The sequence below is a fragment of the Pecten maximus genome, unplaced genomic scaffold (genome assembly GCF_902652985.1).
Source record: "Pecten maximus unplaced genomic scaffold, xPecMax1.1, whole genome shotgun sequence".
Lineage (NCBI taxonomy): Eukaryota > Metazoa > Mollusca > Bivalvia > Pectinida > Pectinidae > Pecten > Pecten maximus.
The window spans coordinates 2520-16669 of NW_022980006.1; the positions used below are offsets into that span (position 1 = coordinate 2520).

General features: G+C 34.7%; 1 protein-coding gene and 1 long non-coding RNA gene across 2 annotated transcripts; one reads left to right on the top strand and one right to left on the bottom strand.

Moving 5' to 3' along the window:
- Window positions 1-2779: 2779 nt before the first annotated feature.
- Window positions 2780-10165, bottom strand: LOC117319363. The gene is made up of 3 exons (XR_004530707.1): window positions 9949-10165; window positions 9181-9336; window positions 2780-2860 (listed from the first exon to the last, which is right to left on the bottom strand). It is a non-coding gene; the product is annotated as an uncharacterized LOC117319363 (long non-coding RNA).
- Window positions 10166-10682: 517 nt separating this feature from the next.
- On the top strand, window positions 10683-13744 carry LOC117319362. The gene is made up of 4 exons (XM_033874185.1): window positions 10683-10770; window positions 12352-12468; window positions 13084-13305; window positions 13550-13744. Exons 2-4 carry the CDS (start codon window positions 12439-12441, stop codon window positions 13742-13744), a joined length of 447 nt encoding a protein of 148 aa, XP_033730076.1. The 5' UTR covers window positions 10683-10770; window positions 12352-12438.
- The last annotated feature ends 406 nt before the right edge of the window (window positions 13745-14150 follow it).

Below are 14150 nucleotides of genomic sequence, written 5' to 3' on the forward strand. Positions count from 1 at the left end.
ACCTTATAAAATATTTAAACACCAATGAATTCAAATGAAATAAAAGTCTACTCAGTCCAAAACTAAAATCTCCCCCACGGTAAAATTTATTTCCATAACAGTGTGGTAGACAGGAAGCAGGGTAAGGCAATTCTCCCTGCTATTATGACTGTGTTATCGTAACCAGCAGTTCAGAATTAAAAGCCAGTACATCAATACAAAGTCACAATAAAAGGGGTTCTGCTATCCCTGTTATTAATCCCTATTGTATTGTGTGGAAATATTCAATAGTATTATATATAGGTAAAGTATGCTAAGTCTAATCCATGGGAGTTCACTATAGTAAAGTACAGTTAAACTTGATCATATTTTTACTATGAATTACAAGAAAGGCTTGTCAGGTCTATTGGAGCTTTAGTTGGTGTATACTTACATAAATATTTTCACTTTTTTCTTACAAAGATCAAAGATCTCGTAATTAGTTTGACTTAGAATCATTATCAGGAATACAAACATAGATCTTAGTTCAATCTATTTTGAATACATTAGTCACTGGTAAATTCATCTTTGCTAGCCAAGAGTTAATTTTGTATACTTAGAAAGGCTGGGAAGAAGATGGTCACGGTTGTCTTATGTGAATTCTAACCTTTTCACAGTATTGATTTTATCATCAATAGACATCCATTAACCAGCAGCCAAAGCTGAAAGCAACAGCCAACACAGAAACTTGACATGATACTGTACATTAGCACTATTGGCAGTATAGACTTAATGGTACACGTTCCTGACTTCTCACACAACAAGGGGAGATACATTGAACTGTACATTAGCACTGTTGGCAGTAGACTTTAATGGTACATCAAATAACTATTTTTTCATCATATTGTTGGGTGACATTTGACCAGAAAAACATGTAATTTAAGATAATAACTCAGTACTGTTTAAAACATGAAGTTGATATGCTGATAGAAAAGATATCAAAGCAACGAGCTGTTTCATCCAGAAATATGAAATCCTATTTTGTAGCAACAATAAATGGTATCAAAACCAAGAAGAATGCATTAGAGATCCCTGAGGGATCTTGGCGCCCACCATTGAATGATCTATATCAATCAAAGGAAAGACAGATCTTTTCTATTCTTTGTCCTTCTTTCATTCTTCTTTGAAAACATTTAATAACTTGATATAGTACAATATAGCAGGATGATCTGCAATAGTCAAAATACAAGATGGCTGCCTGTCAGCCATGTTGTTTTCCAATCTGTCCCAAAATGCAATATGCACATCAAGGGACCAAGAGGAACTTACATATCCATGAAATTTGAGAAAGATTCCTTGTTTCTGAGAAATAGCGATAACAAACTTTAATTGTCAAAATCTAAGATGGCTGCCTGTCGGCCATGTTGTTTCCCGATTGGTCCCAAATTGCAATATGCATAACTAGGTACCAAGGTTAACTTACATATGAAAATTGAGAAAGATCCCTTCAGGACTTTCTGAGAAATAGTGATAACAAGAATTGTTTATGGAGGGACGGAGGATTAGACAGACGGACCACGGATGCAGGGCGATTTGAATTGCCCACCATTGATAGTGGGCTAAAAATACCCAGTCACTAGCAGTGAAATCTATAGTCCCTCCATTGAGTTCATGACTTTTCAACCCAACGGAGGCCAAGATGACCCCACTTGACGCAATGAGCTTTTACTGAACAGGCCTTTGTTGTTGGCACTGTCATGATTTTCTTAATTAGATAGAGGCGATTGTAAGGAATATCTAAGGAAGAATATAGATGAGATTGACAGCTGTCGGGTTGATTAATGCAATCAAGTACATGTATTAAGAATTTTTATACTAAAATTTGGAATGAAGTTTGGTTTATGTTTCAAAAACACTTTCTTTGGACACAAAACCAGGATATCATCAACAACAAACGTTTTGCCAAGTCAAATCCCAGCCCATGCCATTTGTCCTGTTAAGTGCCTGTAAATTTCAATCACTCTGGTTGCATTTGGTTCTATTACTATCTAAATGACAGGATTAACAAATAACCTTAGGTTTGAAGTTGAAGGATAAAGCAAGATTCAGGTTTAGACATGTGGTTTAGAGTAGGTCTCTGGGAAACTAGAAACTTGCTATATATTTTAACTGTATATTATTTTATGACCAACATATTGATCTAGTACCATTTTTTGTTGTAGTCTTTTATCCAAAGAGATCAGTCAAACAAAATTGACTTGTAATGGTAACATATCATATGTTGCCAATCCATTGTCAGAATCTAGCATGTAATATTTTCCATTGTGTAGGCATTTAGGGTTTACAACCTCGTGTACACAAACAATACCAAATAAATGACAACCCATTTTGCTCATTAGTATCATTGATTAGACCATGCATAGATCATGTTGGAGTGTCCAACCAGCCTTTTTCAGGCAAATTTTTAAAAAGGACTCACAATACATACATATATATACATGTATGCCTATTTTCTACCAAAAATGATATGGGAACATATATCTTATTATTGCAGCATCCTTCTTTACAAAGATGTGAAAGAAATCTCACAAGAACTCCTTTTGCTGTATTCTACATTAATGGAAAGTTGTCAGATATGCCACATGTACGAACTCAAATTATGTAATTAATTTGAAATACTTAATATCCATCTACTTTAATTTAGTCTGGTCAAAAGACTTTAAATACAATCAATTGATTCCAGCTACTTTTAGTCTCGTAAGAATATGTTTTAGATACAATAAAATGAAATTATATGAAATAAACAATAAAATTGTCTTACCTGTATTCTCTTGAGTCGTACAAGGACATGGGCATATTTCTTTGGAGATTTAGTATCTAAAGCTGTCCTTGATTCAGCAACCTGCAAATAAAACATGAAAATTACCATGCATCCTAGATGCTATTTTATTATTTGTTGAAAACTAAACAGAGCTTTCCACCTCTTTCATCATAATACTACATTTTTCAGTTTCCTAGGTAGGCTGTACAATGAGAATTTGTTTGTCCCTGCTGACTGACAGTAATGCTATAGTCATATTATTATTATTGATGTGTGATAAAGTCAATCTTTTTAAATAGCTATAGCTCCTTGCAACAATTCATTTCCATTTTTTTATAAAGACATTATACAGCATTAGCATGAGTGCTGTCTATGAACATATATGGAGCATCCCTCTGTAATACAAAATGCAATTACAAGGTTCATGCCATCATATGCCTGATACTGTGATGGAGAGTACACCTGGTATAACTTTGATAATTGTTATCTGATTGGACATGTAATTTTTACTCTGATTAAATCAAATTATTAGGATCAGCAAATAGAGGGAAAGATTATCTGTCCTACAACAAGGAAAATTAGAGGGAAAGATTGTCTGTCCTACAACAAGGAAAATTAGAGGGAAAGAGTATCTGTCCTACAACAAGGAAAATTAGAGGGAAAGATTGTCTGTCCTACAACAAGGAAAATTAGAGGGAAAGATTATCTGTCCTACAACAAGGAAAATTAGAGGGAAAGATTATCTGTCCTACAACAAGGAAAATTAGAGGGAAAGATTGTCTGTCCTACAACAAGGAAAATTAGAGGGAAAGATTGTCTGTCCTACAACAAGGAAAATTGTGTGGCCACTAATGTGAGGATATGGCATTTGACCAGATTAACTGACAGTCAGGATAGGGCTGTTTAACTACTGTAGATCTATTGACAAAGACTTTGTTCAACCCAGGGATGATTCCACAAGTTTTCAACAACCCAGGGATGGTTCCACAAATTTTCAGAGTAATCACTCAGGACACAGCCAAACACTTTTGCATGGCTAAACAAAAATTCATTACAAATAAGTTTTAATAACATAACAACCACATTTCAGGGATCAACACTAACAGTAGCCCAGCTAGGGCTGCCTGGAATCTTGTCGGGCTATCAGAATGTTCAGACCATGCAGCAGCCCTGTAGGCTGCAAATTTTTTCTTTTATAAAACCCCCTGGTGTTAGATCTAATATTTGTATGCTCAAATTGAAATAGAATGCAGGAAACTGCATCTAGAATTCATTTTTTTCCCCAATGTTGGGGTAAGGGGCTGGAGGGACATGTTACCAAATTCCCCAAAAGGGGCTTCACCTTTGGCAGCCTGGACTACCTCATTTCAAAACCTGGCAGCCGAGTGGTCAGTCAAGGCGATAAAGTTAGTGTCAACCCCTACATTTCCAATTATTTAAAGTTAAAACATTCTGTCAAGTTGGTAAGCAAACTGCATGTGTGTAATGTTAAAGAATATTTTCTGATTTCTGAAATGAATGTCACTTAGCGTTAGTTAATTAAAATCTGTTCGCATGAATCACTTATTTTTGATTATAGGCCAGCTTTTCTATAGCATAATCTTTCCAGCTTCAGGCCGCCTTACCAATACAAGCCCTCAAAACCTGTATGTTAATATCATAAAATCATACATTATATGTTAGTATTCATTATCTAATGAATGGGATCCTTAAGTTGTAAAAGGAATAATTTCTAAATCCTTCCAAACAGAATGCAGATAAAGTAACCAAGCTTTTGTATACCTTGACTTAGCTATGTATAAATGATTTATAATAGGTATACATGTACCTATCCGATGAGCTGTAAAGCTCAAACTAATAAAGAACTTGAACTATCTACAGCTGAGATCAGGTTTGTATACTACTCACATGCTCCTCACATATACACACCATCTAATTAGTTATTCAGGTAAATCAATTAAGCATCAATAGTTTACTAGCTTACTGCTAGATTATAGAAATATGGTTCTAGGTTTTTTTTTGTTGTGATGTTGAATTATACCCCTTTGGAATAAAATATCTTATATTTATATGTCATATGTAAAATAAATATATATATTATATATCAGATTATTTATGAATGTTTATCACAGGGTGAAATATCAATGACACCACCACAATCCCAGGTTCTTGGTTTTCAAACCTGGGACTATGGTCGGAAGTCCTTAATATTTTCAAACAGTGACAGAAAGGATTGGCTGATTATTTAGTGGACATGATAAACAGTCATCCTTTGTGAAGGGATTTTCCTCCTAACAACCGCTAAAGTCATGAAGACAGAGCAGACAGCTGGTGGGGCCTATTTATAGTGTCATCATACTGAAATGCCATCATCAATGTCTGATTTCTCAAGGTCAGTGAAAATGCTAATATATGACTTTTCAATACTCTGCAAGAAGTCCAACCCTTTTTTATGTCAAAGTTTATGTGTTGACTCACCAGGATACAGGATAAATATGGTATTGCTTTATACAACAGTACACCATATAGGAACTACGACTTCACCCAGCACCACAAATTGAAAAATAATTACCTCTCTATATACATGACATAGGAAACTACTACGACACATTTAAAGTTTAAGTAAGATAGATTCTACCTGTAACATGAAATTGGAATATTCATTGTTAGACTCTGGCAGTTAGAGTACAGTGTCTGGTGGGTGTCTGTAAGAAATGTACATATCACCCACTTATGTAGATTAAAGATTTCTGATACACCTGGGCATATATGTCAAATCAAGCATGGCCATCTAGCATTGATCGTCCACTAGGCTGTGAGAAATGTCGACCTGTAATTACACAGGTATTCATTCACATACAAATACATGATTCCCACATTGTAAAATGTTTAAATCCCACTCTGTATCTATCATAAAGGTTCAATCTTTGTCAAATATAACAGTGAAAGAACAGCAAAAACAAGTTTTTGTACTGTCACATTATTCAGTTCAACTTAATAGCCACACCATCATACACAAAATATATCAGCTCTATTTTGGAATTTATTAAATGACAAATTAAATTTAAAACCAAATTCTTGGTTCAGATAATCTGTATTATTATGTATAGATTTCCATAATATATAAAATAAATCCTCCCAAAATCTACAGCTATACAGACTTGATCAGGAAACGTTTGCCAGTTTTCAAATTTTGCTCTTTTTAATTATGTAAAAGTGAAAAGTATAGATCACCTTACAAACTCTGGCTAGTGAGAATTTCCTTTTAGTCTAGCTTGTAGACCAAAATGGTAGGATGTCCACTCAAACACAGTAGTTTGAGCCCCAGCAGTGACAGGGTATCATTTCCTGTTACATAAATACCCAATAAGGGTATAATGTGTCCACCACCAAAGTGCCAGACAAGTTTCATACAATGACCTTGACACCAAAGTGCCAGCAAGTTTCATACAATGACCTTGACACATCAAAGTGCCAGACAAGCTTCATACAATGACCTTGACTCATCAAAGTGCCAGACAATTTTCATACAATGACCTTGACACCAAAGTGCCAGCAAGTTTCATACAATGACCCTGACACATCAAAGTGCCAGACAAGTCCCATAAACTGACCTTGACACACTAAAGTGCCAGACAAGCTTCATACAATGACCTTGACTCATCAAAGTGCCAGACAATTTCATACAATGACCTTGACTCATCAAAGTGCCAGGCAAATTTTGTACAGTGACCTTGACACCAAATTGCCAGACAATTTTCATACTGTACCAATACTACATACACAGTAGTCTGTTAAATCAAATTACGTATACAAATCAGTCCTAGTCTTGTCATAATTGCTTTATCTCAACATTTCACTGTATAAACAGCTGCTTATTGTAATTGGATTAATTCTGTTTATAACAGAATCACTGTGTGTTTTCTTCATAAAATCAAACAATACCAGAATCCCTCATTACATTTAAGATCTCTATGAAATTAAGGATTTACCTATAATACCTAACAGCATTATAGGACTGTGAACACTACCAGAGACTTGCTGTGATATGGTTTATGCCCACACTGACATCATTATGTCCAGGTACAAACCAATCAATCGCCATAGTTACACAGCTGATGAAGATCCTTCATGTGCAAGTAAGTCAAATTTCTAGACCTAAAGATACTTCAAAATCATCTTGTTTAAATCAACATAATGAACATTTCTAACCTTAATCAATTTTACCAATATCAGTGATATCATCTACATAATTTTAGTCTCAATCTAATCAGTATCTGTAAACATTTTATAACTCAGTCCTACTCGTTATTATCACAATATTGTATGTGTTGGGTATAGGTATACATACTTCTAGCAATAATACTGAATAAATAATACTAACCTAATTAGCATATTATAGGTATAGATATTTTTAATACATCCACAGACATTTAATGAAAAACATAATGTGTTTTCTGCTGTACAGTACAGTAGATATCAATCAATACCATGCACATTTAAAGTGTAGGTCTTATATTTATAGGGGTTACAGCATCTCTGGATACCAAGAATATTTTACACTAGCTTTATAAGGGTTTCTCTGGACGACAAGAATATTTTACACTAGCTTTATTAAGGTTTCTCTGGACACTGAGAAAGTTTTACAGATTCATTAAGGTTTCTCTGGACACTGGGAATATTTTTACAGATTCATTAGGGTTTCTCTGGACACTGGGAATATTTTACAGATTCATTAGGGTTTCTCTGGACACTGGGAATATTTTACAGATTCATTAGGGTTTCTCTGGACACTGGGAATATTTTACAGATTCATTAAGGTTTCTCTGGACACTGGGAATATTTTACAGATTCATTAGGGTTTCTCTGGACACTGAGAATGTTTTACAAAATCATTGGGTTTCTTTGGACACTGAAAATGTTTAACAGAATCATAAGGATTTCTCTGGACAATGAAACTGTTTTACAGAATACACATTAGGACTGTCTGAAACTTAGGCATGTGCATGAATAATACATTGTATCTGATTTTATGATGCATGAATTGTATCTGACAAAAACAAACAAACAGCAAACAATTTTTTTTAAATGTATAATTCACCACCAGCAACACACAACAACCAACTACACAACAAATCATTATAATTCACAACTCTTAACACACAAGTTAAAAAAAACCTACTATGCACAACAAACCATAATGTATAGCATGAATTATAAGTAAGGCTAAAAACTAAGCTATTTCATTATTTGAAAAACCTGCCTCTTTTGATGTACTTCTTCACTATACAATAGCCACTGACATATAAATACATGTGTATTGTCAATATCAAGTCTGTCAATGGTAGTTAAGTGTTGGTTGTAAATGTCCACAACAACATGACAGTCAACAATGTAAAAGGAGCCAGGTATAAAATATTGATAATGTAAATCTTCCACTCATACAGCCAAAAATGTGAGGTAGCCTGTTACTGTGCACAATGATAAAAGGCCAAACTTTGTTCCATCTATAAATTTCAGGGAAAGTAAAGTTGATAAACAGACAATAGCTAAACATGATAATAGCTTTACCCTGTGTTGTGTCACATGCATCATTGCGACTTATAATGTTATATCTCACTGCCACAACTGAAGACCTTGCATGCCAAAACTCTGTATCCTAGCTACTACTTGATGCAGAATACTGGAGGATCACTGTTTCTTATAATCGGTGGACTGAAAGGTCAGCATCCTAGTACTATTATTTAATGAATTGTAAATTTTAAGACACGAGACACTAACATCATATGATCAGACACAGAGATGACAGTAATGGTAGTAAACCTAAGCTCTTTAGCTTCTTAGTAGTTCTACGCTGATGTGAAGATACAGTTTCATGCATGTTTCCTGGAGTAACAGGGGTGGCATATGCAACAGTAATGGTGGTACTAGTAAGGATATTAAATCATTTTAGTAGTAATGTTATTTTTCTTTTCCACTCACTAGATATTGATTTTGGGAGACCAGTTAAATATTGTGTGGGTCAGACTACCTTTATTATTATTTTTTATTGATCCAACAAGCCTCATCCCTGTAATTAAATGGATAAATGAACTATGCCTCACCCTCAACTACCAAAATGATACAATTTAAGCAGAAAAGTTTGCAGAGGGCTTTATGAACTCATTTTGGCTAACTATTTTAAGATTAAAGATTCTACAAAAATGACGAAGGGGCTTACTTACGAATAAAAACGGTGAAGTATCAAGATTTGTAAGTATTCTAAACCCTGACAATTTTGTTTAGGATAATCTATCCTGATTGTAAAACAGAAAATAACCAGAAATGGAAAATATGTATTTTAAACAAAAACATTTTTAAGTCAATGCAATGAAATGATAAGTATTCAAACATTATTTCACCTTTTTTTTATGTATTCGGTAGGCTTTGTCCTCTTCATACTTCTTAAGAAGTTTATTACAGGCGTGAAATCCTGGCATAATGAAACTATAGAGTTCTCAACTTCTGGTCACAAAAATGTTCCTCTTTCTACAAAAATCTCCAACTGTGGACATAATCTGTAATAGAGCAGATTTGACAGATAATAAATGAAGATAAATCCATATATGATTATGAAGTTTGGCTTGATGATAAAATCTTATATCTACAGTATATATATATATATAAACAAAAACATAGAGACTTAATAAAATGTACCCTTTACAAGGGGAATTTTTTTTTACAGCAAGGTGAAAAAAAGTTTTTTCTTTTAGAAATAGGTGGGTAGGTGCATATATTTGGTCAAATACCGTAATACCTATATTTTAATTGTAATTTTATTATGTTGATTTTGTTGAATGAAGTAAAACTGAATGTCACTCTATATTCACTTGATACAACTAGTCAAATTTAAATTTGTGATACATGTATATGTTAAAGAAACATTCAGCAAAGCAATATGTCATTAAGTAAATATATTATATATATATCGGTGACATTATTAAAAAAATTCACATAAGAAACTTTGTTCATACTCCCACTGCCAGGTAAACTTGTTACTCAAAGTAATCTAATATTTACTTAAGATATTGCCAAGACTGTGTCCATCAAGTTAATATAGATACAATTGTTAACGTTGCCACTCTCTGCCAATTATTTGTTGATCATTTCACGTTTTATAGTCTCCTTACCTGGCTGAAGACAGTCCTGTTATTACCAAGAAAGCGTCATGTTATTTAGCTAATTCGACGTCCAATATATACAATATAGTGTCGGTAATAAAACAAATCTGAAGGACGGTATCAAATTATTATCAATAACCATCTAGTATGCACCAGCAGCTATTCCACATGTAATCCAATAAAACGGTGTTGTTCCTGTCAGCTTATCACGGTGTACTACATATCGATAGAGGCAAGCCAGTCATCGACCCGGGGTCGACACCATAGCGACGTCATCAAACAAAACACATGTTTTAAACAGAGGCGCGAAATTTCAAAGAATATTTCGAAAGATTTATAGACATTCTTACATCAGATAGAGATCAAATGAGAGCGGGCCGTGCATGAATGAAAGTAACACATAACAAATGAATTAATAAAACTCACACGGCCTCGTGTCATTACTTTTGCTGTGAACAACACTCCGTCCACCGACAACGCAAGCGTTTTTACAGTAGCCCGAGTATGTCCTAACTTTATCGTACCATATATGTGAATCTGTATGTTTTGTCTATGGTTGACAATCCCATGTCGTACACATTTAGCTTCATTGGATGTTTCTATTTCCTCACCATTATTGTTACTTTGATTCAACATCAGAACATGTGTACATTCTGTATTTAGTCGTAACATTTTAGCGTCTGCTCGTTATTAGTGGAACTCTTCAGTTTGAAGGCATGAAAGTAATTATATCCGGTTTGACTGTCAGTCGTTTCAAAAGTTTCACGTTTTTGAGATTATGATAAATACTGACGACAGAAGAGTCACAGCCCAATAAGATGAGTGAAAACGGTAATATTTGCTATTCAATTGCTTCTTACTGTTTTTATAGTGAAAAAGTAATTTGAAATATTAAGCCAGTATCGACATCACTTGTGTTGATAAATAGAGAATACATGGTCAGTGTCTTAAAATATAAGCTGTATTTTGGCGAGGGTAAAGAAAGACAAAAGTGGCGAGCCTTGGCGAGCCACTTTTGCTTTTCTGTCCCGAGCCAAAAATACAGCTTATATTTTAAGACACTGACCATGTATTCTATTTATCCTGCAACAGTCATAAAAATAATCATCAATAATAACCATTTTTAAGTGAAACGGTGTCAAAAATGACAGAAATATGTTCGCCTTTTAAACGTAGTTTCACTTTGAAGTAGGTCAGTCGAACTGACGCACGTGCTAGGATTCCAAAATACAGCTGTTTTCCGTCACTGCCGTATACAGCAAAAATATATACGGTGGGTGTATTCCGACAATGCGGTGGCAGTTGCAGGATAAACTCGGTTATGGGGTACAATTACTCCAACAATGTTAGAGGTTTTACACGGCGAGATACTTTTGACAGGCGCAGTCGCAGTCGGCAAAATAATATCCGATAGAAAAAGAGCCGACCAGCGGCCTCTTATGTTATAGGAGTAGGGGTACAGTCAGACATGATCAGATGATCTCCTCCCGGATGGGTGAACTTGCAGTTTGTCATCATTTCTGACTGTTAGTATTTCGTAAGAACCAGTCAAGTGTAACGTAACTGAACGTATATACGTTTCTTTAAAGAAAGTGGGCCACGGACGAGGCAATGTTGCAAGCCTTTCATATTTTCATAAACTGTGAGCAGAGGCCTATATCAGTGTACCTATCAGCTGCATATACAGTAGAGAATACATGGTCAGTGTCTTAAGATATAAGCTGTATTTTGGCGAGGGTAAAGAAAGACAAAAGTGACGAGTCCCAACGGTCCCAAAAAGCCCTCAGAAAAAGCTCTGAACTTGTTCATGAAACAATTGAAATAGACTCATGAGCAACTGGCTTTTTTAATTGATCTTTTTTAAATGGAAAAAGTTGAGAAGATATTGATATCTTAAGCAAGGGTGCAATGTTCTGTTCTCTTAGATCTATCATATTAAGGAGAACCACCACCAGAGACCTATATACTAGTATATATAGGTCTCTGGCACCACCAGCAGCTCCCTACCTATGTCATATTTTGTTTCATGGGAAGTTGAAAAACAAACTTGTCTGTATCATATGGTTGTGTCCTTGGGAAAGACAATCTATCCTAATTGCTCTGGTTGGCATGAAACGGGCTAATCCGAAGGGTTCTGATGTTAATATCGCCTTTCAAGCTGCCTTATAAGATCGACAGAAAATTCGGACTAGAAACGGGCCAGCCATATATTGTTCATTGATGTAGTCACCAACTACTACATGGAAATTCCTCCTTAAAATGACCCTGGCTATATATTCATGAGGCGATAAACCCAGCAAAACAAACAAACAAACCACCACCAGTGAGGTCTCTCTTGTTATCTCTACTATACAGTATCAGTATTATATACTAAGAATGAATATCTGTAATACTTATTATTTTTCTTTACAGATTTGATTTTATGTCCATTATTCCTGGTATAAGCATTTTAATGACTTGTCAAATTTAAAGAAAGAAAAACAAAGAAATAGTAGAAAAATGGATTATTCTCAAAAGATTCCATCATATGTAAGTACACAATAATATGTTAATTATTACTAGTGTCAGTAGACATGTGAACATCAATGTACAAATGTATATATTTCATGCCTTAATAGAGTAAAATTATACAATGCATGAAAAAAAATGGACTTTCTTTGTAATCTATTAAATTTAATTTAAAATTGATGTGACTTCATCATACTAGATTTTTACACAGAAACAATGTATGTATCAGGAACTTTGTAATCTGTTAATTGCTTGTCAAAAGTTATTTTTTCTCAATTAAAAAAAACCAAACTATTATTACAAATACAAGTGGAAGCATGTAACTTATATAAATGGGCACTTTCCAATCTTTACACCTTCTTAACTGACTTTAGCAATTTACATATAGTTTGTCCATATGTGTCTGTGGTGTTAAGGCAATTTGTACACCTTTCCACTCCATACTGATGCATATGCGGGAAGTACTGGTCCCTGGTCGAGTATATAATATACGACTAGACTTGTTACCTGATATATCATTGTTCTGTCGCTTGAGACACTAAAACATCAATGTTGTTATGGTAAAGTAATCATTGTGATTTGTTAATTGTCCTGTAATTTAGTTAAGTTACCTGTACCTGATATTTGTTTCCTCAGAATTTCATGTATAATCCGTCCCAACGTAGATCTCGAGGTCCGGGGAAATTGATAACAGCAGCTAGCGTAGTTTTAGGATTTGGAATCATCCTCACCATCCTTAACATCTACGAACTACACAAGATGAAGGAAGACCACATGATTCATATTCAACCAGCGACAGAGGGGAAAACAGGAACATTTGGATCCAAGCAACCTGTTGTATGGGTGGAAGGAAAACATGTAACAATGCCTTATTTCTACTGACATCTAATAGAGCCTTAAAAGAGAATTTTAACATATAGATATTATCAATGCTCATCCTCAATGTACTGGTGGTTTTAAATACCATGGTGATCAAATAATTGATTTTGTAGGGCAAGGTATTGTGTTGATTAATGAATACTTGTCATTAGAGTATAAACTATTTTTTTTAAAAAATGTCTTATTATGAAATTTATAAATAAATTAACATTTTTGTTACCAGCTAGGAACAGGCTACCTGAAGCATGTGTTCACAGTGTTTGACAGAATTGGGTATGCTGTTGGTGACAGCGAGTCTACGTGGGATGTCCTCTGGTCACACGAATATCCATTTGAAACTTTGTCCAAGAAATTGGCAGATCTTAAACCTCATCAAAGGGTAACTACCATCAATGATTTATATGCTACAGCATATTAAATGACTAATGTGTCTTAAGTTTTAGGGCCAAGATAGTTCATTCTGTGAGAGCACCAGCCATTGTAACCTCAGGTGAAGATCTGAGGAGAGAGGTTTGATGCTCTCAACCTGTGTCAGTTTGTGTTTCTCGGGAAGCTGAGAAACAGGCCTGTCGGTGCTGTCGTGGTTGTGTCCTTAAACAAGACACTTGACCTTAATTGCTCTGGATGGCATGTGACAGGCCTGCTGTATTTTGTTTAGTCAGGTAGTCACAAACTACTTCAAGGAGACTCTGCCTCAAAATGACCCTAGCTGTTCATTGGGCGTTAAACCCAGCAAACAAACAAATTTATGTTTTGTGTATCAGCTATGATATTAGTTGTATTGTATATACAGTAACAGATGCTACAATTATCAATTAAGCCAA